Source organism: Charadrius vociferus, unplaced genomic scaffold (genome assembly GCF_000708025.1).
Source record: "Charadrius vociferus isolate BGI_N301 unplaced genomic scaffold, ASM70802v2 scaffold477, whole genome shotgun sequence".
NCBI classification, from domain to species: Eukaryota; Metazoa; Chordata; class Aves; order Charadriiformes; family Charadriidae; genus Charadrius; species Charadrius vociferus.
Window position 1 is genome coordinate 4941758 of NW_009649449.1, and position 27225 is coordinate 4968982.

The 27225-nt window shown below is 42.9% G+C and overlaps 1 protein-coding gene across 1 annotated transcript in view; it reads left to right on the forward strand.

Annotated features, from left to right (window-relative positions):
- The window catches only part of PRDM16 (PR domain containing 16), a 214421-nt gene that overhangs the window by 30773 nt on the left and 156423 nt on the right, over window positions 1–27225 (forward strand). The window contains exon 2 of the mRNA XM_009889626.1: window positions 17652–17702. Within this exon, the coding sequence (XP_009887928.1) occupies window positions 17652–17702 (51 nt within the window). The remainder of the gene's footprint in view (window positions 1–17651; window positions 17703–27225) is intronic.

The window sequence follows — 27225 nt, forward strand, 5'->3', positions numbered from 1 at the left end:
GAATCGGCAAGTGACTTCTCTGAAGCCTCGTCTTTGGCAACCAGTGTAGGTGCTGCTGCCATACCAGCGTGGTGTACTCCTCTTACCTGCTCTTACAGGTCAACCAGGGGTGGGTCTGATACCCTGAGGGGGCACCTTTAATAAAAGCCAGGGGGCTGCAGGGATGGTGTCACTTGTTCTTCTGAGTCAGTGCCCCAGCGCGATGTTCTGATGAACTCAAGCGAGTAGAGAGCTGACTTTTCAAATAGGGGCATGTCAGAAACTCATAACTGGTGTTCACCCTAGTTTGAAGACCAGATTTAAGCCTGGGTTATTACATTCTGCATTCTCACGTGCAGCCAACACCATCTAATGGAAATGCTGCTTTAATATTTGCCCTTACTTCTTCCGCGAGGTTGCTTTGGCTTGTTGGCTACTTGCTGTGGTTCCTCTCTGAAGCTGGTCGCATTTCAGTTGGTGTTTGATAGATTCCTGTACACGCACTTTGGGCTTTGCCAGGATGGATGTAGCACACAGCAAATTTAAAATAGTTCTGACCTGAGCTGCAGGGATTTGTTTTTCTTTTTTTCTTCCTTGATTGTTTGTTTTTTACTCAGACAGCTCTGTTAGTTACAGCGGAGGAGACAGTTACACTACTGAGAGATAAGCCAGGCTTCAAAGTCTGAATTGATGTGTGTATAATTCTGAGCTTACTGGGGTCAAAGGTGTTTGCATCTGAGGAGGAATGACAGCCTTATTGTTAAGATTAGGTCTAAGGAGCTTGAAACTCAATTTCTAAACGCCAGAGACTGTGTGGTTTGGACACGTCACCTAATTTCTTGTCTCGGTCTTGTCTGTAAAATTGGGGTAGTAATCCTTCTCTTCTTCTGTTCTCACCGTTTATCTATTGTGTTCACTTATTTCTCAAGGTCTTTTAGGCAGACTCGTCTTCGTATTCTATATATCAGCTAGCTCCACTGGGCTTCAGCCTCCTGTCCTGAAGGCTCCTGACAATAAACAGTGGGAAACTTGGTGAGGCAGAGTGTCGCACCAGGAAGTTCAGTCACCAGGTTATCTGACGCGGTGCTTCCCCATCGCTCGGAAATATCAGATGTGGGGAACAATGGAGGAGGATTTGTCCCTGTCTGAAATGTAAAGTCAATGGCTTATCAGCACTGAATTTTTTCCCCATGAAAATGGTGGGGTTTATTACTGAGGTTCTCCCAGTCTACCTGCTTGAAGATAGGTTTTACATATTTCTCTTCGCAGATAGCGAGAACAGCACATTAAAAGAATTCTGATTTTTCTCGTGCTGTTTTCCTGCTTTTCACAAAACAGGTATAGCCCGCTGAGACTATATATTGTTCTGAGCCAGATTTGCTTTTTGAAACGGACTGAAACTGTACTGTGATTTGGAGAAACAACAGCAGGGGAAGCTGGTACTAGGTGGTCCGGCCACATAAGGCATTTCTTCAAGTAAATTATCAGATAAAGGTCAACTTGTGTCACCTTAACCATGACGCAGCTAACAAAGCGTTGTTTGTGAAGCAGCTGCTGATTATCATTGGTGAGCAAATGTCTTTGAATTTTATAGCTCCTGTTATCTGAAACTAATAAAAACACAATGCCAGTGACGAGTCGAAGGTCATCTCATCTCTCTGTTGAGGTGGGTAGAGCTCAACACAGCTCAAGATTACACAGGCTTTTCGTCTCATATAGTCTGTAAATAAAAGTTTTTGAATGAGGGACGTAAATCAAGGATGGATTCTGTCCCTCCATTAACACTTAAACAAAAGTTTTCCCTTTCTATTTTCCCATATTGCTTCCTAACCTCCATGCTCCAGAAGATAACAGAAAACAGGTAGTGTATTTCAGACTCGATCATGTGCCATTTCAGTTAACCAAGTACTGGGCTGGTTGTGAGGCACTTTTGAAAAATCAGATTTAATAGAAAATCTATCGAAACAATCAAAATGCTCACCTTTCAGGGAAGCCATTGTGCCAAGTGCAACGTAAAGAGACAGCAATAAATCACCGTGCTATGCACCTCAAATAGATAATCAATTTAATTGAAAGCATCAATAATCATAGTTTGACATTTATTACCCTGTGGATGTTTTATCTTTTAGGCTAGGGGACAGCAGGGCAATGATGAATACCAGTTCTGCCATGGAACACAATTATATGGTGCAAGGAAAAGGATTTTATATTCTGCAAAAAAAGCAGTCAAATTCATAATTGAATCAGATAGCACGAAATCTGTGAGAAATAAAGGCATATAACTCAAATGCATATAACTTGAATTCTAGTGTTATGGCTCATGAGATAATGTTGCAAATGCTGCTTTGTGCATTCTTTTTAAGTGACTTAGGACAGCAATTCGACAGGGCCAAATCTCCTTCTGCGAGATATCATCTTCTTTCACGTATGCACAAGAGAAAACCGCAAGTAAGGCTGGGTTGTTCCTTCTTTGGCTGTGTGTTATTGTTTGTGCTCACTCGGTCATTTCATTGTGCAGCCTCAAAGGTGAAAAATAGTATAAAAGTTGCTTTGGTTGTGTAGACAGAAGACCTGGAGAGCACAAGAGGGACTGAAATGTTCTCTCGTGCCTATTTTCCAGTAAAGGAGGAATGTTCCTTTTCACCGGAAGAATTGTTTCCGTGTAGGATGCCGGCAGAACACCATCCAATGTACTGTCTGAATAAAATACCGGAGAAGCTGTATCTGTTGTGCGTGTTGGGAAAGCCCCCCGGGCTGCCAGGGCGGCGTCGCGGACAGCTGTTCCTGACACGTCCTGGAAGGCTTTCAAGAATGTGAAAACCCCAAACTTTTAAAACTTTGAGTTGTGGAGTAAGTTATTCCAAAAAACCTAAATTGTCTCTACTAGTTTGAATCATGTGCTTATTATGCATCAGTCGAAACAGATATTTTACCCTTTTTTTTTGTTTGTTTTTGAGGACTCTTGCCTAAATAGCTTTTACTTTCAGAAGAGTGAATGAAACTCTTAGTACTGCCATCAACTAGTACAGCCTGGGTGCGCTGTTGTAAAGTTCTCTTTTCACTTTTTATTATTTAAACCAAAACACAATTTAGAAACCATATAGACCGGCAGATAATGCCCCTGTCGTTGCGCTCCTGGCAAAAGTGAGAGCACAAAAGTAGGCTTTCGAAGGTGCGGGATTAATGAAGTTGAGCTCCTGTCCCAGCTAAATGTCAGCCACAATATTGCTTTGGATATAATTTTAATGTTCTTCTAACCAAAAGGCTGAATGCCTGAATTAGGGAAAAAGGATACACAATTGTGATTTGTAAATTTACAGTTAAATTGACGGCCTTGGCTGTAGCAAAATAGGTAGTTACATAATGGAGTATGTTTTTTTTAAGGCTTCTCCGCTTTATTCCATTGCTTATCGTAATACCAGAAATAATTTTTTTATTGTTTTAAACAAACAAACAAAAATTGCAGATGACTTCTGCATTATAAAAATGTACATCTGGAACACAGTGGTGATTTTTAGGAGGCCTGGAATGGAAGGCTGTGATGAGGAGGTGTCTTGTGAGAAATTGAAGACACCACAAACTCGTCCCAAGCCGCAAAGCCCCTTATGAAGCTGCCTGGGCGTTAGCACGATCTACAGCACGATGCCAAATGTTCAAAGCAGGAAAATGTCCTTCAACAAGAAACGCGTGAACGTTCAGTTGAGGATGATGCTGTTTTTCTGTGTAAAAGCCGCGACAGTCGTTTTACAGCTGTTGATCTGTTTGTGCTGGGAGGAAGAGCAGCCGGGGCCGTCCCACTGGCCAGGCTTTGGTCCGTTCCCAGTGCGGTCCGAACAGGTGCCATGGGCACATGGGGGAAATCACGACAGCCTTGCGCTGATGAGTTCATCCTTCCCTTCCCTAAGTCAAAACAGGCCCAGCTGACCCCGCTGACCCGGCAGGACAGACTGACGAGCACCAGGGAGTTGCGTTGCTTTTGCAGTGCTTGCCTTACACTTTCTCAGTCCCAAGAGGTTTAGGGTGTTGGGGAAGACAGCACCCAAGTTTATGAGAATGTTAAACTGCTGTTATGTTATTCCCGCAAAGCAACAGTTTCCTTGATGGCACGTTCAGATTATTTGGTGAGTAAGATAGGATCTCTTAACTATACTCAAATCACTGATTATTTACTTTGGGCTGGCAGTTGAAAAAATGCTTTACTTCATTAAACCCTCTTTGGTGGCTTAAATACGTTTTGTTTCCAGCATCTGGATACATTATGGACATTTCTTTGTCTATAATCTATTGGTGGTAGTTTTTAAGATATAAACAGAAATGCTATTTGGCAAGATCGTGTATGGAGCCATCTTTTAACCTCAGTGTTCCTTTTGGCACAAGATTAAAAAGCTCCTTGTAATCAGTACTCCGAGCTGGATCTCCCAAGATTTTCTTCAGAACTCTACTTGGAGCGTTTAATAACAATGAGGGCTGTGTGTGCTTTTCAAAACTTTTAGTGAAAAAAAAGTCCTTTTTTTTCTGGTACTGTTCCGAAAGAAGCTCCAAATGTAGAATCCATTTTAATTCCCGTAGCAAACAACTGGAGCTACTAAGGCTAACGTACGGGATTTTTAAAAAATCTAATAGCCATTTTGCCTTACTGCAGGACAGTCTTCTGCAGCGATTTCAGCATTTTCTGAGACGGCTACGACCACGGCTTGAAGCTTGCGGTCAAAGTGGGGGAAGCGTTTTGGCAGGTGTCTTTTTGAAGTGGCTGGTGGTGAGGTCTTTCTGCTGAGAAGATCTCTAATCAAGCAAACGTGAGCAGACAGATAATGGTCAAGTTCTCCGACCTCAAGAAATGAAGTGCTCACTGTATTTATAACCTCATTTCTCTAGTTATTCATTGGCTCTTTTAATCGATGTTCTGTCTAGATAAGGGCTTGCCTCTGTCTTGGGGAATAAGAGCCCATTTCTGTCTTGGAGGCAGAGTGGTGCTGGAGGAGAGGGTGGGTGCTTCTGGTGTTGAAGAACGAGCAAACCTCGTTTGGTGCAGCACACACACGTCTGTACCGGACAGATGGATCCCGGCTGTGCGCCGGGTGACCTGTGTACCTCTGCAGCAGTGCAGCAGGATCTCCTGGGGTAGTTGTGGAGACAGATCTTAACTTTGTGGATCACCCCAGATCCAGAATTCATGCAGGAAATGGTAGTTGGGTGCCTAAAGGAGAGGTGACATTTTAAAACCCCGTACGTTTTCCGTAGGCTCAGTGAATAGTACGCTTTCTCTTGCAATGGAGCTGTTGTAACCGGTGGGGTTACCAGTAATCAGTCATCACCCTTGATTCTCTCTCTCATTCGCACTGCGATATTGCTGTTCAGGGGATGTTGCGCGCACACCTCCGGCAGCTCAGCTGGAAAAGCTGGTGAAAAGAATGCAGCAAAGAAGGTTACGGAATTGTAGACTCACGTTCAGAAGGAACTTTTTTTTATTATCAGGGGTTCATCAAAGCACTGTAGGAAACAGAACATACAGTGGGTTTTGTGTGGTTTGTGAGGCTTTGAAGCTGTGTTGTGTTGTATTACTGTCCACCTCAGTTTTCACACATCCCATATCCTATCACTTTATTATTGTATGCACTTTTAAAGCAAAACGCCCCACCCGAAACTCTGCTGTGAGTTCAGCAGCTGTCTGGAAAAGCAGATATAATGTGAGAATGTGCAAAGAACGCATTCTTTCAAGTCTGATTGAAAAGAGAATTGTTACATAAACAGATGGGAGGATGCCATTGCCCCAGAAAACTGTCTGAGTGGTTCCCCAAATTACACTTCGGCAGAAGGGGGTTCAAGGACAGAGCAGAAGAATGAGTTATGCTGTGGAAAGACCCTCTGGAAAAGACTAAATGTGGAACTGTTCGGTTTGGAGAAAAGAAAAATAGGCGATGGGACACAGACACTAAAGATACCTGATTGCCATTTACTGCAAGAGCAGCGCACAGCGTGTTCAGTACAGTTCTGCACTGAATCCCTCCTCATTGTGGCACTCGTGCCGACAGTCAGTTGCCAGTTCCAGACTTCAGACCTCCTTTCTTCACTTGGATTCACTGGAAAAGGCAAAGGGAGGTGCCAAGCTATAGCTGGTACTGTATCTGAAACGAAGGGAAGGGAAAGGAAAAGATCCTCAGTGCTTTTCCTATGGGATTTGGTGTGGAGACACATCCCAAGATGGCTTTTGTGGGACCAGAATTTGTCTCCGTTACAGCGTGTGGTACAGAGGGGCATTGTGCTATGTCTGGTATCAGCTGAGGGAGATCTTCAGCTGTGGTTAGTCTTTCTCTGATGCTGCGTTGGAAGAAGCAAGCAGCAGATCTGAGCTTCTGAGAAGGATGTCTCCCAGCTTGTGTAGAGAGAGCAGAAGCTTGTCTGGCCGGAGTGCGCTGCCTGGGACTTGGTGGAAGAGGTGCTTTTGGCATCTGTAGCGTAGGGGATCATAATGAACTAAAATCTTCACATTCCTTCATCTTTGAAGTTCTTGAGAGGCTCAGTGCATCCTTCCACTTCTAACCAGGAGGTTTTAGTCCTCTCTCCCAGGAATTACTTAAAAAGCCTTTGAGAGGCTTTTGAGGGATTTACTCCTAAGGTTCCATCCTTTCTAGAAGCTTATTTGGGACAAATGCCAAACATCTACATAGATAAAAGTTCTTTCTCTCACTCTTGTATTGTTTTTACTACCTTTCTTTTAGGAAGTTTTGGAAATGGGACCAAAGCAACTAACAGTCTTGTAGCCATGAAATGTTGTGTCTCCGTAACTGTTTTGTACACTGGAGAGAATGAAAACTGCACGCTTCCTGCGAAGCTCCTCATGCGCAGCATGGCATATGATATGCTGGCATAGATTTATTTTGAGAAGTGATTCATATGTATTGTTTACACAGATGCTCTAAACATTAAAGATTGCCTTAGGCTTAATGTTTTTAGCTTGCGGTTGTAATTCTCTGATTTGTCAATTCCTGAAACGTAGCTGGTTTGCAAAGCAGCTGCAAAGTGAAGCTATACACACTCAGGATGGCATTCCCTCTAAAGAAGCACCGGAGCTATACCCAGCCCTACTGTATCATGGCCTTGAACACTCGAAACACAAATTCCTACCTGTGGAAGACATCAGCAGCCCAAGAAAAAAGCAGAAACTTATTTCCGTTTGGACTCCCTGAATTCCTGTCTCAAGAAAATGCATTGAAATTGCCACCCACTCTCTGTCTGGCTGATTAAATAAAATATTGACCTTTTCCAAACACAATATTATCATTCCAAGCATAATATTATCCAGTTCTGTCTGAGATTGTTTCTACAGCTCTTAAAAGGGAACTCACCTGGCACCCCCTATCAATTCAGATAAAACAACACTGTGTGCTTTTTAAATAAGAAACTGATTGTGCCGATGTCTGAAGTTAGTCCACAGAATAATGCCGTGTTAACTTTTCTTTATAGAGAGTATCATTTGCTTAATATTACTTCTGAATAAAGGAAGACAAAGTGCCCTTTTCTGTCCCTCTGTTGTTCTCGTTCCTTGCACAGAGCGATACTGCAGGGAATTCCTCTCCAAGTTAACGTACCGACTCAGAATCTGAGTTCTTACTCCGTGTTTGAGCGGCAGCGCGCATCGAGGACAAGTGGCTAAAGTGGCATATACAGGAGCAGAAACTGTTCCTCGTGGTTAACACGGATCGTACCACGAAAGAAACACACTCGTACAGAAAATTCCCCTCCTGTTTAGAGCCCATGCAAAGCTCTTCATGTCTTCAGTTTATCAAAGACTTATTTTGCTAAATTAAATGAGAGTTGGGATGTAAACTTCCTTCACGCTCTCTGTGGCGGGCACCGCTGGTGGCTACGCTAGTCACCACCTTCTTATTTCCCTTTCAGAAGCTGTCCCAGTGAGATGGTCCCTACAGAGCAGCACTGAGTATCTGCATCTTCCACTGAAATAAGTAGGACTTGAACATCTCGTCATCAGCCTTATGTTTCTCTTCCAGTTCTTCTCAGGCTTTAATGGGCCATTTTTCTTACTGCATCACACTGACTGACTATGACCTTGTCACGTTAAAGTGACGGTTAGGTTATCCTGCTGATGGGTATCAAATTGACGTATCCCATCCTTTCTGTCTGCGCGCCAGGCAGGGAGACATTCCCAGACAGCCTGCGCTCCCCCTGGACGGTACCGGCCATTAGCAAAGCTGCTGTTCCCATTCGTTCCTTTCACAGCGTGAGCAGCAAAACTAAGCTGCTAAATGAGACAGTGCATTTCCCACTTTAGACTTTTGAAATTGGTGGGAACGTTGCATATTGGCTTTATTTTCCTTCAAGTGTGATTAATGATCAAAAATCTACATGTCACAGCTCAGCTATTTAGCTCTGGTGCGCTACTGTGGTTACATTGAAGGCCATTATTTTGATGGAACTGAGGATAAGCTCTAGATGTAGCTGCAGTTTATTGAGCTGGATTTTTGGCAAATTCTGTATGCAGGGAATCGCAAGTTGGCTTTTATGTTTGTGCTTGTGATTTGACATGCTTGCATGTGGGGAACTAGAACGCTTTCAGTGAGCTCAGCAAAGTTGTGTGTTACTTGGGCAGAGAAAAGCCTTGCCTTTTGAACCAAGATGGGCAAGCACGCCTGGGAAAAAAATTATTCATCATATACTCGTTAAATATGTGGTAAAACAATTCATAATTGTTATCAGTGTCTTTTTAGGCTGCGAGGAAGAGAATGAAATGAGGTCATTTTTCTCTGTTCTTTCTCAAATTCTTCACTGTATCATTATTACATTTGAATACGGGTGGAGGCTGTACTGTTCAGCACGGGTGATGGGAGAAGCCAAGGCCAGCTGGCCCTGCTCTGCGTCTTGAGACCTGGAGAAGAAAATCTTTTACCTTGGCACATCTAATCCCAGTCCTTCTCATTGGCAACTGTCCACGTGGAGGAACCGAAGTGCTGAGATTTTCCTGTTTCCTACAATATCGGTGCCAGTGAGTTTCAGCATCGCTGGTAAGACTTCGCCTACAACGAAGGGGATTCTGTAAGAGAAAAGTAGTGGTGTTGATGTTGCCACGTAGGTTTGAAGGTACTTAACCTCTGCCACTGAAGGGAGAAGGGCAGGGAGTTTCTGACAGTCTTGCCAACCAGTCGATAGCTGTGTATGAACCTCACCCAAAGGGAGGCATAAATGACCGGTGTTCCAACAATGAGTTATTCTAGGGACGAGATGATACATTTGTTGAATCCATTTCAATACTCTTCTTCCCTTTGAGGGTATTTTCTAAGATATCGTAGTCATACCTGGTACGATTAGATACTAAGACTGGAGTGCATCGCTTCATAGAGATTTATGTGTCAGCGTGTGTCCTGGATAGAAAGACTGCAATTTACGCTGAAGTATGAGCTCTTCAGCCCAAGCCCAGAGGTCCCCATACGTCAGATCAAGCGCATGTCAGCGTTGCCATTACAAGAAGATGTATGATCTCTCTTTATTTACTTATGATTATTACTGATCATCTTAACAAACAGGTTATCAATATATGAAGTACAGAGGAAGTTCATTTATATTATTCTGTCAATATCAAGGTCATTTTTATAACTAAAAAGGGTCAAGAACGAAAGATGGATGGATCGTATATGACTAACGCTAACCATCCAATCCATTTACATTGCTGCAAACAGCAGAGCTTTATCTGTTAACCAAAACATTACACTTCACTTTTCAAGATGATTTTTTGCTCAGATAATAAATAGCTCTGGATACATTAAGTGATTGTTTTATGCAGTTCTGCAGCAGGCAGAATTTATAGTTGATGACCCGAAGCTTCCATTCCACTACTACTTCCAGAAGATGAAACTGGTTTGCAGTTCGGAAGCACATTGTGTCAGAAGATCTCATATTTTATTTAGCATAAAATTCTGCTAGGCGTATTCCCCGGTTTGAAGATGATCAAACTGAGTACATACAGATACAATTCATACTTAGAACTTCTGTTTTAATGCTGTGACTGTACACACTGCTCAGCGCCAGATGTAGCGAGAAGTATCCCTTTCGTCTTTTCAGAATTCAATTTTATAATGGAATTTCCCTTCGGGAAAAAGGAAGTTCAAGATAATACTTGTAAGGGTGTTTTAAAAAGAAAATCATAATTAATTTAAACTTTTATTTCCCCTTCTGCGGAGTGTTACAGATTTCTTTTCTGGAAGGTGTTTCAAGAAGTGAGCAAAATAATAGGCAAAGACTTACAGGCTGACATTCTTCATTGGGACTTACTCTTCTTTCAGGCATCACTCTGTGTTGCAAGAGGGGGATGCAGTGGGTGTGCACTTACTGTGCAAACGTTTCCTCTCCGCTCCAGCGTCCTTAGAGGTCTCATTTGCTGTAGATGGTAAAACCTATTTTGAACAGCGATAGTAAATAGATGGTTGCTAAAGGTGATTTTGGATTGCTGAAATGGAGGACAAGAATAGAGGGAGGTTAGATGCGGCGCCATGTGAAAGGGAAGTGCATCTCTAACTTGGATCCAAGGAACACATGCAATGAATGAAACAAGTTCTTTTTTAGCAAAACTGCCAAACTATCAAGTGCATTTCTCATGCTCATTAACACTGGACTTTAAGAACCTGATAAGAATGCAATATAAAATCAAAGAGCCCCTAAAGACTGTGAGATTATATTTAATACTCTCCTATCACCAGTCACTGAGTGCTTGGCAAGAGAAACGGTGACATTTACTAATCAGTACCCTCTCTTATTTGTCTTGGCTGAAAGTCTCAAGTCCTCAGCTTATTGAAGTTATTACAAATGCTCTCCATTAGATTCTGTTTAACTTCCTGGTATTTGCAGTTGAACTCGATCACAATGTCGTGGGGGAGTTATGTCTTTAAAAAGTGGTACAGAAGTTGCGATACCATGTATGTAAATTGCATGTTTGTTTTCTTTCTTGCAGTCTTTGTTCTTCAACGTATTCTTCATGTTTGACATTCATTCTTCTTACCATTAACTACCCCTGATGTTTTCCTGCGCCTCTCCGGGTGCGCAGAAGTTTGTTTTGTGTGGTAAGAAGGTGCTCTTTCTTACTGAAAGATGGCTTCAGATGTTCCTTTCTTTTGAACACCCTTTGGAATAACCTGTGATGATTCACCCCCACATTTTGTTCTCCTGAAAGTTGGCAAACGGGAAAAATTCCTCGGCAAAGCCATGCAGGACATCAGGCGTGAGCGAGTGCAGAGGTGTTCCCTGTGGCAGATTACCAGAAATTGTGGGCCACGGATTCCTCCTCATTTTGAACATTTTTCATGCAGCACTGGACCACCTTTTTGTTCAGACTTTCAACTGAAAAATAAATGGTTATAAAATGGTCTGTGGAGTGCATACCACGGCTTTGCAGACTGTTACTGGTCCACAAACCACAGTTTGGCTGCTCTACAGTGTTCCCAATTGTGCTGGGGTTGCCCTTAGCAGTGAATGGTCGGTTTATTCTTTATACTCTTTTCAGCCCTTGGCTTGTTTCTCGCCAGTCAGAGTAGTGCTGTTCATCCTCCTTCGCTCACCAGCCAGGAAAGGAAATTCTTCCTCTCAGACAAGAGCTTTCCTCCCTTTCCTCTCAATTCCAGGCACATTCGTTTCAAATTCCCAAGACAGTATATTGAAAATTTCCTCAAGTTAATAGGGCTTCACAGTTTTACTTTTTTACATAAAATGTAAAATTTCGGTAAGTTGTTGGCCAGAAATTGCTATAAAGTCCCTCTATTTTAAAAATATGGCTAATAGAAAAAATTCTGACGTGCTGAAATGGTTTTCTGCAGGTTCCTTCTGCTTCTGACTTTACTATGAAAGGACATCATCTCTGTGACTTCGCTATTGTAGGGTTGTTAGCTGGTGGGTGTGAAAGGACCGATCCAGCTCCTGAATGCAAAGTTTAACAGCGCGCTTAGTCATCACCAGGGTGAGCCCATGCCATGCTCTTCGCAGCTTTCAAAAGCTCGTCTTGCTCATCCTCCTCGCTCCGAACTGCAGAGGAGGGTGAAGGCTTTGAACAGGCTGATTCTTTAGCGGTTTGTGCAGTGATGGGGCATCTTCCCAGGGGAAAACTAAATGGCAGGAAAGAAACACAATGTCAACCTGACAGTCCCGGAACAGGTTTATGTGTATGTTATATGTATTTTCTTTCATGCCATACTCATGTGGTTCTTCTGTCCTCATGAGTCCACGTTCCTTCGAGGTCAGAGTTAATCTCGTATGCACAAATAGCTTTGCAGTGCTTTTTGATCAAGTCATTTCGCCTACGTCAGCATATATAATTTCTGACCTTTTCCGTAGCTCCACCCTGGGGGGTCTTGGAATGATCGTGTAAAATTCCTGGGACGGGCTTTCCTACCTGAGTGATGTTATAAAGACAAAAGGCGCAAGTATCAAAAATGGGCATCAATCATTACAGTATTGAGGGAACTTCAGGAAGCTCAGATGAAGAGTGTCTCTTTGTGCTGGAAGGTAAAAACAGATATGCAAACTACAGGTGAAAATATGTGCACAGAAAGCATCTGGATTAAAATTAATATTAAGACATCTCATTCCCTGCCAATGTTCAAATGACATCGTGAACTGGGTTAAGACCCTTAATGCTTTTTGCATGAGCTATTGTAGCTCGTGAAGCACATTCGTACAACATTCATGCGGAGGAGGGAACTGATAGTTCCGTTTGTATTTCAGGACTTGATATCTTTGGTGACAGTAGATCAGATTATTAATTATTCCAGATTATTCATTTGGGAGACTCTATATCTGTTAGCGAGAGCGAAAGGTTGAGAATTTTGCCACTGATTTACCATATAACTTCAGGCAACTCACTCTTTGGACCTCAATTTATAGGCTTTTCAGGTAGACATTTTTCTTCCACAGATTGTTCAGAGCTTACAAAATGTACTCTTTGATTTTTTTATATTAATGTAATGATTTTTTGCAAATTAGTTCAACAGAACTTGTATTGGTTCTGTGTGCCGTTTTGAAATTCTGTGCTCTGCAGGATAATGTTCGTATTTGGTTACTGATGTACCTAAAATACGCGATAGAAGGAATCGCTGGGAAGGAGCAGTGAGTTTTTGATAACCTGGCTATATACTATAGAAGACTTTTATACGTAATGCCAAACTTCATGGAAGAACGAGAAAAGCAACAGCTGTTGTGACAGGTGTTACACTTCGCGCAAATCAGCTTTTTGGTTTCACTTCAAAATTGGCAAATTGTTAATAAATGAACAAACCTTTTCCTGCTGGGGCGTTTGCAGTCTGCAGCGCTGCTCATGGCAGCGGTGGTGAGCTCTTTACTGCCGCTGCAACGGCGTTTGCCAATAGAATGAGCAATGGCTTTGCGTGTCTCAGGTAAATAGTAACGATGACAAATACTTCAGGTGCTTTTTTTTTTTGTTTGTTTTTTTGGTAAAATTGTCCTTGGGCACCAGGGAGTGACAATGTTATTGTAATATTTGCTAGAGCCAGACAGAGACGGGCACAAAGTTCTAAAGAATCTCTGTACAGGTTAGACCCAAGTGAGCCAACGCGTACCAGCAGCCAGTTGAAAAGAAGATTCATTTTTTCATACCAAAACCCCCATATCCCACCTCTAACCTCTGCTGGAACTGCTACACGGGGAGTGTCAGTTCTCCGGCAGAGATGGAGGTGCTGCAGCACGGCGCGGGGCATCTGGGGGTGGGTATGTCTGCCGGCACCTGAGAGGAGTCTCCGAACTCTGTGCTGGAGGGCTCTGTCCCACAAGGTGCTTTGTGCTCCTGACCGCCCTCCAGAAAAGCACTTACGTATGCGGACGTTTCTGTTTCTATTTATTTCACTGATACTACTCGCTTAAATACCTGACGGGGTCAGGGCCAGCACTCTCAGGACTTTGCAGGATAAAACTTTTAAAGGAACAATTAATGGAAATTATGAAGAACAAGGTTTGTAGGTTAATAAGTGTTCTCTTGGGAAGCGCGGGCGTCGCGGGCAGGTACCTGAGCACCCGTTTAAACACTGCCGTGTGCGCTTAGCTTTCAGTCTCACCGACTTCAGCGGCGGAGTATTGAGGTCTTACTAAAGAATCAGATGATAACGAAGAACAAGCTGTTGGAAAACGAGCTACTATCCGCATCCTGACTTCTGCAGAATTATTGGGCATTCTCTTCTCTTTCCAACTCAGAGCAGATGTGGGAATAGTTCTTAAAAATCCGGATTCACAGCAGTACAGCAGGGTCACGTTCTAGTCTGTCATCTTCTTTGCCTTTCGAGTTTGCTGAACACATCAAGCCATGCTATTTAAGTTTTGGGTTGGGTTTTTTTTTTTGTTTTTTTAAATGACAGTTTATCTGAGCTCAGGGAATGAATGGATAACGTTACTATTTACATAAGCTCATTGTGATCTGTCTCGGTAATGTAATCAAATTAGGGTTAACTGCAGCTGGAGAATGCCAGCTTGTAAACTGTTTTTCAAAAAGAATCACATGGTGTTACTTGACATGTTTAGTATACATTCAGGAGGCTTTGCAAAAATTATAGCACATCCCTAACTAATGTAACTAAGTGGGGATTCTGTTGCCACCAGTCGCTGAATCCAGGAAATGAAACGCAGCGAAATTCATCAACAGTCGGAGGAGATACACCTCCGACCAGATTCCTACAGCACAAGTTTTTCTGACATGGCTGCTGCTGACATGTTGTCTTTCTTTTGGCTAAAATCAACATATCAGTTGATAGAAGAGGCATATGGTGTAAATTTTGAGTACATTTAAGAACATCTGTGTTAACTGCAAAAGCGCAGCCCACTGTACACGTCAAGCACTATATTTAGTCTTATGGCATTCGCGTAAGATGAAGTCCAGCCTGAGCTAAAATTACCCAATGAGTAGATTTTCAAAGTATCTTTTGTTATTCTTATTAATAAACATCGCGTCTGGTACTTACTTTCCCTCTTTCCCCCTTTCTCATTTAATTAGGAGGTACTCGTTACATCGCAGTGGTGCTGTCATCGGGTCCTCCTTTGGCTGCAGAGGGGGATCTGGCAGGACAGTCTTTGCCCCTCTGAGCTTACAGAACGCCGGCGTGGGCGTACCTCATCTGCCTGCTGAATTTCCATCCCTCTAGAAAGCTGTTCTCAGACAGTTTTCATTCCAAGCTGGGACCTTCCCACAGCCGGGAAGGGTTCTGCGGGCTCCGTCCGAGCCCAGGCACTGGTTTGGCAGCAGGAGGTTTTGTCCTGTCCCTACGCGCACGCAGGACACCCCACACCCCGCCAAATACCAAACCACTTCAACGCCAAACTTTAGTGTCTTCTACTGACACGGGCAAATAGGAAATTCGGGCTATGGGCCACGTCCAAGCTGATGCAGAAAGTCTCTGGCAGAACGTCGTCCCAGACTGTTGCAGTTTGGACATCATCATCTTTCTTTTTAAAAGTCCAGTGTAAAGGAGGGATGGAAAATATCACCCCAAAGCCGTTTCTGATCTCCCACTACTGCTAACGTACATTTTCCCACAGGTAAATGCTGTGTGTGGAGATGGTTCCATCACAACTAAAATTCTTCGTGAAATCGGGGTTTGTTTCCCCGGAAGTTCTGTAATAGAGGAAGCTGAAAAAATATTCCACCTTGTAAACAATCAGCCATTTTGGAATATTCTGAATGAACAGTTAGATAAACAGCCACTGATGCTTTTCTGTAGCGGTACTGTTTTTGAATATGCATGAAATATTTTTTACAGAAATTCTGTTTTCTAAGAATTTTAAAATTTGGGATCTGCTATGAATTGAAGGGAAAAAAAAATAAATACAGTTTGAGGAACAGAACTTGCCCCTTGAGCGCAGATCTGTCCAAACCAACAAAAGGAAGCTTGTGTTGGCATTCAGATTCAGACTCAGGAATTCCTGACTCTTAAGCCTGTTTATACAGGACTATACCACAGCCCAATTTGCACTTCATTTTAATTTTTTCTCCCCTCTACGTTTATGGTCATGTTGAACGGGTGGATTATGCACTCTGAATGCACATACTTAACCAATTGTATTTAAAGATTTTTTGCATATAATAATTATAGTTAAGTGTCTTCATTTGGAAGCAGCAGTGTTCCATGAAGGCTTTTAGGTCATTTAGCATAGGCATATTTATATGACAGCTCTGAAAGTTTCATGGCCTAATTCTCAAAAGGCTTTTGAGGGTCGGTGGTTCCCCGTGAAAGTACCGGGAGCTGTGAGTGCTCTGCACTTGCGAGCAGTCAGCGGTTCCCCAGCAGCTTGGTGGCACGTGCTTCTAACTGCGCGTGGTATTTAACTTTCAGCGATTCAGGGTGAGATTTCAGCATGCGCGTGTGCACGCACAAGTGCAGGAACGCGCAGATGTTTATTGCTCTGGTATTCACCTCTTGGTCCTGTTTCTTTCAGCTACTTTCTAAACCACAATTTCAGTATCTATTAGAGCTGTTGTAAAATACAGCATGGTGTAGGATTCTTGCTATTTAAAACATGACGTGTTGTTATTACAGCTGAGCGTGGAGATATTTGCCAACATTTCTGAAATTGGTAAATTGGTCGATCTCACCTGGGCATGGTCAAAGGCATCCAAGAACCTTGTTCCAAATCCCCAGCTGCTGAAACGCAACAGAGCCGTCTTGACTTTGTCGGCATCAAGTCAACTTCCACCAAGAGAAGATTTGGCCCATTCTCATTTTATCATGGGTTTCCTTGCATTTTGACCTCTGTTCCTTGGAGCTTTTTTCCACTCTTCTTCGGTAGCCAAAATACATTGCCTGGGCCTGGAAGTCTTGAGTACCTTGACCCCACCCTGGCGCTTGAGTATATGTTTAACCTTAGACATCTGAGATCCCCTCTGAGGTCAGGGAACCTACTTAAATACTCGCAGTCCGGCTGCTCGGCCAAGTCCTCGTAGAGTATGTTCGTCCTGATGGGGCTGTCCCATCTGATGCCACGCTTAGGTACTTGACCTCCCTGAATGCCTCCTGACCTGGAGCTAATCTGAGGTAGAACACAGCAGCGTCTTAATGACTTGTGTCACCACACCGCTGTTGGAGGAGGAATTAAAGAGCTTCCTGGGCAGTTGTGGGAAGCACTGAGGTACCAAAGCATCCCCGGCCCCACGGTCAGTCCCTACCGTTGGGATGCAGCTTCTGGTGTGCTGTGAAGCTCTTGGCTGAGCATGTGGCTACAGGAGACACGAGCGTTCATCTCTGTGAGGTGGAAGATGCCTCCAGCGTTGCACGGGGATGCTGGGAGCGGGGTTGTCCCTGTCACCATTCCTCTGAGCTGGCTAAGGCGCTGGTGGCTGGCTTGGGTCACCCACTTCGGAGGCACTCGCTTTTGGAGACGCCACAGGTCTCCATCCTTAGTGCCCATACTGTACATCACCTCCCATTTCTTGTCAGCCAAATCTAAAGAAATTATTTATGGAAGCTACAGAAAAACTTAACATGTGTGGGAGAACATAATAGTAGCTCTGGTATGGGCCTTCCATCTAACTTCCAAAATGTCTGTGTTGCTCTGTTGCAGTTGAGAGTTTTGGCCTTTAAATATAATAATAGTAGTAGTAGTAATAATAATATTATTTTATAACATTCTTAGTTGCCATTCAAATTAATTTTTTTTCTATTTTGTTTTTTTCATAGCAAATACTGACTGATCCCGAGGTGACCTCCCAAGAGGGCAATATAAAAAAGGTAGGATGTGGATCAATCTCATGCAAGTTGTTTTCTGTCTGGCTTTGAAATGCACCTAGGCACTTTTTTCTCTACTTACTTTTGAACAAAGGTGTGTATCGGAATAGCATCGTAGAAGTTTTCCAATATTTGCTGTTGCTTTTTTGGACTAAGTATTGTGGTTCTATTGGCATATTTTTCTGTCTTTTTGTGATTCTGGTATTTATGAAAAAGAAAATAATAGTTTAAAGTGTTCCTTGATTCAGCTACAATATGAACAGCTACCAATCCAAATCGAAAAACCTCATTTACCTCTTTTCCAGTAAAAGAAAATGTTGGTCCTTTGTTAAAAGTGCTAAATTTTTAGAGGTCACTTCACCATGTAAATGTGGCTTATGTGAAGTCCAAGGGAAAAGGAATAGATACATGAAAGGATAAAATTTAACTCATATGATGTATTACCAGCGCTTTTCATCACATTGTGATGCTTAAACTGTAATACTGACCAGAGGAAAATGTGTTCCAAATACAGCCCAGCTGTATAAATTTCTTCATAGTAGCTGTGAGGCAGCCTCAACACTACATATTTCAGTAGCCAGTCTACTATTTTGGTTGGGGTTATTCTCAGCAACACTAAAATGACATTCTTTCCATGGCTATCTTTTGGTTAACGGCTTTACTACAGTAAAGTGTTACTGTGATATTTGATTATAGCCTCTCTAGACGTCTCGAGGTAGCGCGTCCCTGTTGAAGTAATGAGCTAGCTGTAATTCTTTTCACATGCAATTGTCTTATAATGGGTATTCACAGTCCCGTTCATAAAATATGAGTTTTTGAAAGTGGAACTTATTTTAAATTGGAACTTGCAACAACTGCCATTTTTATTCATCTGCTTAGGCGGGCTTCAATACTGCTCCTTCACTCTGAAAGCTAAAAGGAAACACTTGTTTCACTCTGCCAAACAAAGTGAAATATAATACTTGTCGGGCTCCAAAGTTAGTTTGGGAAAAGATATTTAGACACATGTCCGGTATAGACCATTCTAGTCTTAGCATGTCGAGAAAAATAAGCTTTTATTTCAGACAGCCAGGCTACCAACATGAAACATCCTTTGACCATCCACTGACCTTGCAAAGGACCTATCGCAATACTGCTGAACTTTTTACCTTGTTCATCTCCATAACTCATTTGGTGTTTGTCTCTGCCTCTGTGGGATCCTTTTGTCTGAACAGACATGGTGACAAGGTGGCAGGTTCTTATTATCACAACGCACTTATCCCAAGGATGGAGTAAATTCTCCATGGCTCGGGACTGCTCGGCTCTTTCTTTCTCAGTCTTTAATTACAATATCACAAGAAAATTCTACATCCCTTCCTCACAGAGTCTACATGACCCCAAAGCGAGCAGGCTTTGTATGACACAAGGCTGGAAGGCAATGTTAGACTGGCAGCTTTATATGTCAATACGTGGGTTTGTATTTAAACGTCATTACTTTTATTTCAAAGGAGAATGTTGCAAAAACCACAGGTCTTTGAAAAATACCGAGTCCTGAAATATTTTCCTGTACAGCAGGTATAAAACTGGACAATTATGATATTTGACAAGGGGGAAGGACTGGCCTTCCACTTCTGTCTTTTAAATGCATTGTAGAGAAGCACTAGTGGGAGTTTATGAGGTGATAAATTTATTGAAGGATGGGCAGTAGGGTTTTACAGCTAGGGTAAAAAAGGTCAAAGCAGTAAGGTAAAGAGTTCAAGTCTAAACTTTATGGCTTGTGAAAAGACTACTGCTAGACAGCTTCTCAGTCAGAAGAAAATGAAAAATAAAGAATGAAAAATCATTCTGTACAATTTTTGTGGTATCTTAAAATTGTTTGTAAGTAGTACTCTAGCATTTTGCTCCAGTGGAACAAAACCCTCTGGGGAGAAGATTTCCTTTTCCAGCCTCTCTAAATCATTCAGTTGTCATATCCCTGAAGACACAATAGTTGAGATTTGACTTCAATTTATTCCTGTTTCTTCAGAGATAAGGTGGTGGTGAGAAGGTGACTGAAGACAAATGTAACTGTAGTGGGTGGGCGAATTTAAACTAGGAGAAAAGGGAGTCAGAGCCAAACAGAGGGACCGTAATTTTCAGTGGCTCATTTGACTGACTGCTGTGTCACAGGTTCAGAATTGGGCAGTGACAAGGACTAGAAGGAGAAAGAAAATCTCTGGAATACTGAGAACATCTGTAAAACAGTAAAACAAAAAGAGCAGGGAAGAGAAGCGTGATAGCAGTGAGGGGTATAGAAAGATGCACAGGGAGCAGTCTCTGCTCTAAAAATTGACCCCAATATTATTTCTGCTGTTAAGCTGCCAGAAAAAAAATGCTTGATGATGTAACTTTTCACAGAGGAAAAGGCAGTGAAAAGTCTAAAGATGTAGCGTAGCAGACACTATTATATTGTATCATAAAGCATGCCCTTTTTTGGCTTGGAGCAAGATAAGAAGTATTTTCCCACCGTGTCCAGTATTTTTCAGTTTGTATTACTGTTATTTCTGCTGGGACCACTAACACCAGGAAGCTGATTTGTTTGTTAGTGGTTGTCTCACAAGAATTAAGATTTCTAGCAATATTATTAAAGGCTCTATACCCAGGATCATTTTTCCATATCTGGTAACGTGCTGTGCCACAGACTAAAATGTGGTGTACTCCTACCAAGTCTTTCTTTTATCTACTTTGCTTGCTGATATTTGGTTTAACTCGCACAAATATACGTCAGCTCCTCGTCCTGTTTGTTTAATTTTAAATAATTGATTGTGAAAGTAATGCTAAGATAGGAGATTCACTTTTTTTAGTGAACTGAATGCATACATTCAGAGATGTGCAGGGATATGTAAGTTATACCTGTGGGCATATCGTCCCATATTCCCAAACGTCTTTTTTTTCCAAGCCATCTTCCTGCCGTCTGTTTATTTTGCTTAGAGAGCAGCTCACGTGTTCCATTGCTCTGAATTTTCGAAGCTTCTGCCCTGCATTTAGTACATTGAAAAAAAATCAGCTTGTTATCATTATCTTCGTTGTCATTTTGGTTTAACTTTGAGAGGGAGATGAAAGATTCAGACTTCCTCCGGCAGGAAACAAGGGCAGCGTCCATTACAAGACACCTTTTTTCCAAGGAGCGACTCTAGGTGTATTTATCTCTCCTCTAAAAGTCGCTTCGGAGGGCGGTTTGAGAACCGGGCTGAAGGAGGCTCTGTGTCAGAGCCCCTCGCCCGCCTCCTCGGACGGGCTGGGTTTCTGACCGTGGTGACAAGAGACCTCAGGGACTTCTCTCTTCAGTAGACTCTCTATTTAGTTTCTGTTTACTTAGAGGGAATAGCCTGAGGGGCTACTGGAGAGAAAACATCTGTGGGAGATAATCTATAGAGTTATCTATCTATCACTCTTGTCGACCCTGTCTCCCTCGAGAGCAAGCTGAGAGACTTGTAATAAAAAGGCATCGCTGAAGAGGCTTTAGGGACAAATAAAGAGACATGTTAAGGGCCAGCTGAAAAAGGATAGAAGACATTATTAAAGCTCAATAGCCGTCTTATCAAAATCCAATAGGATAGGCATTTGGCAAAAGGCTTTAAATTTATTCTTTGACTTTCTGGAGAGCTTGAATTTATCCATTAACAAGAATGTGCTGCACAGGGAGCGGGAGATGCTATCAGCTTCAAAAGAGTTGGATTCAATCTGGAATTGTACAAAACACAACAACAGAAACTGAAGACAAAACCAATTTTCCCCCTGCTTTGGCTGGCTTTGTACTTACATTGCAAAATAGTAGAAGCTGGTAACGTAACGCTGCTGACACGATACACTCAGAGTAATTTATTCAGCGTGGTCATTTATCCTCTACTCTCACATCACACAGATTTTTTTTAAAATAAGGTTACTTTCAAAAATTGGGTGAGATTAGAAATCTTAGAAAGCATCAAGTAGTAAACAAGGAACCTAGGTAGATGGAAAGCTTTTATTCCTGAAACAGCAGTAAAAGCCAACTAATGTTTTGTTACTGCAGATACAAAGCGGGATAGGGCCATAAATCTCTCCAGGTTTATTATTATATACAAAACGCTACAGGTCACAGGAACCATCTGATACTTCAGAAACACATTGTTCGCACAAGATGATTGATTGATAATTATGATAATTTGCAAAATGATTATTTGGGTATTATAACCGTAGTTTGTCCCACTGGATTGCTGTGAAGACATTTTCTATATCATGGGCCGTCAGAAATGGCCTCTGGCAACGAGGGATATGGCGAGGTCTGGCCGGTCTCTCCCAGCGGGACCGGTAGGGCTGATGAATGATGACCCAGAGGAGTAAGAAATCAGACTTCAATAAGCAGTCAGGAAGGTAGTTAGAGAAGAGCAAGGGAACTGTTAACTGTCTTTTGTGGAGCAATTACGAGCCGGGCCGTACAGCCTCGGGCCTGAGCACAGTCTGTCATAATATTATACATGCGGGGCGAGATTGACTCGCAGATTTTAACTGGAGCTGTTTAAAGTTCCTGGATTTGCAGCACTTCGCACAAAGTACATTGGCGTTTCTGCATTTAATATACCTTAGGAATATGTTTATTATCTATAGCTAATGAAAGGTGTTCTAAGAGTGTCAGTGAAGATTGAAAAATCCAAATTTCACTGATACGTCTTCACCTTTCAGTTCTGTATAGGGAAGAATCAAACCCCTAATTTTAGTGGTTTTAAAACAGTCGTCGTACTTACTGAGAATTCACACTATTAACCAGACCGAATTATTTTTAAAATACCACCTGCTTTTCTGTGCTTAAAATGAGCTTAAAAGAGGAGAGTGCGTCCTTATAAAACGTGCCAGACTATTGAGAGCTGAAGGCAGCGCTGCACAGCGACCAAACCTGGAGGTTAATGATGCTTCACAAAACCCTGAGAGATTGTGTAACAACAGCCAGTTATCATAGTGAAAGTCCAGTTTCAACACGATCACTGCCTTACAGTTGCTATTTAAGAGCAAGCTTTAATTTGCTTGCTTTATAGGTTGTATCTTTATGAAATAAAGGTATGTTTAGCTGCCACAAACAGAGGCAGCTTTGAGTTGATTTTTATAATCTTTTCTTGAATAGACTTGCGTCATTCCAATAAGCTCTGGACAAAAGAGTGGACAGTTGTCTGAGAGTCTTTTTTATAACATTTCTCTCTTTCCATTGTTAGAGAGCTGCTAATAAAAGAACCAGGAGTCCATTAATTCAGTGAATGAACATATAGTAAAGTCAGTTCCCTCTTGAGAACAATAATGTTGCGGTCAGCTTAGGTTTCCATGGAAACTAAGTACTTCTAAGAAGTTTGCATCCTTGATTTTGCTGAAATGAAGCATGTAGAGTTAAAAAAAAGGTGTACGGCTGGCGCAGAAAAGTCGGCGAAGAAAGTGATGGTTAAATTTTTTGCAGGAATAACATTGTGCATTTAATTTCGGTGATGCAGATGTTTGGGCTTGATTGTCTAGAGTGTGTGTATGACAAATGATTCCATAAAAGGCCTCGGGGGGGTTTGAACCTATAAATCAGGCCAAGTTAAGATGACTCGCAGTGGTTAAGTTTGCTCTCGCCGTATCTCTACTACATTCGAGTCAACTATCGCCACATGCATCGCAACAAGACGTAAACAGCGTGCCTCAGCACGGGGCTCTATTGCCAGTCGTGACAGTGGTACGGGTGATCGGGGGGTTAATGGCAATTTCCCATGTTCTCTGTTGGCAAGTTAATGCACAGTATGGATACGGTGTGAACTCCTCGTACAATTTTAAATAAGACCTTTTTGTAAATTAAGTTGGTTCTTTTCCTCCCATCCGCTCTAGGCGAGTTCATACGTAAATCACCACAGCCACCAGTGCAAACCTCAGAGCAATGACGCTGATTTGTTCTTTTAGCACTAATTTATAACCTGCTGTCTTACTTTCGTGAATGAGTGAATTGCTGTAGCTGAGAGGAAAGTGTCCGAAATGTACTGCTGAGCTATTTATATACATTGTTCCCAATGACATGCATCTCTGTTGAACAATATCTCTTAAGATAAAAGTGTCCGTTTAACTTCAGGCACAGACAGTTATGAGAGGTCACCTTGTCTTCTTATAATGCATCTCAACATAAACACACGGACTTTATGGTGGCCTCAAGTTATTAACAAAACCCGCTCCCCTTTTTTGGAAGTGAGGAGGCAGGAGGCTCTTCCCTTGACGACCCAACCCAACCCCCTCGCGCGGCTCTGCGTCGGAGATCTGCTGCGTCTCCGAATAAGAAGTGTCAGTAGTAGAGTCATGGCCAGATTGCCGCCTTGTTTAAGCCCTGTGCCCGACCAGTGGTCTGCTTGAGGGGGAAAAAGGCCAAACCCACTCCACTACTAATGTATAATAAGCGTCAGGGTCATATTTCAGCATCAGCGCAACCTCATCTTGTTAGGGAGAAACGGTAATTCATTAGCTGGATGGTCAAGTAATTAGTTGAATTCCTTTTTTTATAAGTGCTTCAAAATATCTTATGTTCTGTTGCTGAGTATTCACAGAACAGCTGTCTTTCAGCCTCGCAGCATCTCCCTGTCGCGGTTGAGCTGTGCCGTTGGGTAACTCGCCTGGAGAACGGCGTTTTCCAGTGACGGCTGCGTGGCTGGCGGTGCCCGGCAGTGCCACAGAATCACACAGTCACACACTGGTTCAGGTTTGAAGGGACCTCTGGAGCTCCCCCATCCCCCCCCCGCCAGAGCAGGGGCACCTCCAGCAGTGGCACAGGACGGCGTCCAGGCGGGTTTGGGATGGCTCCGGAGGGGGAGACTCCCCCACCTCTCTCGGCAGCCTGTGCCACTGCTCTGCCGCCCTCACAGCAGAGAAGGCCCTCCTCAGGTGGAGATGGAACTGCCCATGGTCACGTTTGTGCCCGTTCCCTCTTGTCCTGTCACTGAGCACCACTGGAAAGACTGTTCCCATCCCCCCGGCACCCTCACTTCGGGGATTTATCAGCATTGATAAGATCCCCCTCAGTCTTCTCTCCTCCAGACTGAACAGCCCCACGTCCCTCAGCCTTTCCTCAGCAGAGAGATGCTCCAGTCCCCCCATCATCTCTGTAGCCCTCTGTAGAACAATGCAGGTAAAGGAGACTTGGAAGGACATTCTGGCTGAGTAATTGGTAAAGATGTATGCAAATTTAAGTTTCATAAACTTTTTTATAGCTAAGATCTTCCTGAATAGTGTGAAACCCCCACGTCCTAGTGACTGGGCGCTCTTCACTTGGTGTTTGTGGAAACAATCCCAAGCACGCATTAACAGTTTTAACACTTTGGTCACAATTCCGCCTCTCTCTGTGTATATATAATTAATTTAAATGATTCCTTGTTGAAAAAACACATGTGGGAAATTAAAAATACTCTACATACACGTTTATTCATTTGAATCAAGATATGGTTTTAATTGTGTGCATACCTTTGAGCACGGACTCTTTTTTTCTGCTAACGAAATGAACTGCAAACTGAAAGACTGGCATTTACCTACCGCCTGTAAGACCATTACTAGTGAAATAATATTCTGGATGATTAGGAGGTATTACAGCCTCTACTCAGTTTAAAAATGCCAGAATGCCCCAGAGATCCCCATGAATCTGCTGCCAGCCGGCCCCTGTCAGAGCTGAAGGCAGCACTGTCTGGAGCCCAAAATCAACCTCAGGAAGGTCATGTGAAAGAAAATCCTCAGTCATCAGGAAGCCCTTGGCCTTGTGGCCTCTCTGACATTTTCTGACAAACCTTAAATCACCAGAGTAGACAAAACATCACAAATTTTGGAATGATAGCCTCTGGGATTTCAAAACTGTATGTTAGCTTCGAAGGTAACCCCCCTCCTCCTCCTCGGCTGCGGCGGGCGAGCGTGCCGGGGGGCGTTCCCGGAGTTCGCTCGGGATTCGGAACCACCCGTGGGACGTTCCCAGAGTTCGCTCGGGATTCGGAACCACCCATGGGACATTCCCAGAGTTCGTTCGGGATTCGAAACCACCCGTGGGACGTTCCCAGAATTCGCTCGGGATTCGGAACCACCCGTGGGACATTCCCGGAGTTCGTTCGGGGTTCGGAACCACCGGTGGGAGGGGGCGGGAGCGCGAGGAGGCTGTAAGCGATGCTGCAGCCAAGGAGGGGGCTGCGAGCACGCCTGCGTGCGTGTTGCCACCCGTTATTTACACAGTCCCGGGAATATACATCAGTGCTGTAAGAATAGATTGCACCGAGTGGGACAGGTTTCTGTTCCAGAGTGAAATTTGGACTCGGGATTTATTGTATACATTACATACATTATAGAGGCCAGATGGTTCTATTAATACAATCTGTGATCCTGAGGTGTGCGCAGTATTCGGTTAATCACGTCGTGCAGCTATTAAAGAGAATATATATCGGGTAGGAGGCCTATTAGAGCTCGCTAGCTAAAAAGAAAAACCTGGACAGTAATTGGGGAGGAAAGGAAAGGGGGGGGGAGTAGCAGAGGGGGTGACTTGAAGTTGGCTCCTCGCACCTATGGTGCTGCTTTAAAAAGGAAAAAAAAGAAAAGTCAAAAAGCAGGGAACTGGATGCCAGTGACCTATAATTAAATATATATATCATAGCAAAACCAGAAAATGCTTCTGTTCTTTTTCTTTTTTTCATATTTTGCTCTAGAAATATATCAAGGGTTTACAAAGCAGTAAAGATATGACTGTTGTCCCCCGCACGTGCCAGGAGTGCAGTATATTTTGGTGATGCCAGTTAGATGGGGTTTTAGATTAGATGAGGTTTTTATGAGATTATAAAATATGTGTTTGAATAAAACCCCAAATTTATTTTTCATAGGGTAGTTTGGGGAGAAAAATAATTGCTAAAGTCAACTATTCAGTGATGTTCAGTAGTACTTTCTGCCTTTACCCACGGCAGTGCCAGCACGCGGTAGCAGCACTTCGTAAGCAAATTAAGTTTGTTCCCTTTGTGCTTTGTAGTAGATACGGTAGTTGCATGAGTGAGCGCTGTGTGCTAAAACCTGCAATATAAGACCAGACTTATTTGAGAAATGAGAAAGTTTTGGCTCCACGTCTTAATGATTGTCCTCAATTTTTTTTTTATTCAATGTGGATGTTTCTTTTCACAACATCATGAGTTTTCAAAACTTTATTTCGTTTGAGTTGGGCCAAAAGTACTTCACTTAAACATAATTGAATTATACTTTCAGATTATTCTTTCGTGCACGTGGGTATATCTCAGAGTAATAGCGAGAAGAGGTGCAAAGCCTGAAAAAAACGAATGCTATTTAGGATTACCTCAAAGTTGTTCAAGGTGACCTAGGAGTTATTTATTTCCTTCCAACCTGGAAGTCAGATACGTATTGTACTTTTCTTCTCCCCACTAGCTGATCCGCACTTTCTATGTTTAGCAGCTCACTACCGAGTTTGTGACGGGTAAGAAAGGAGCGTCTGATGTGGGATCCTGCGCGGAGGCTGAGCAGCCTGCGGCTGCGGACGGCCGCTCCGCTCGGG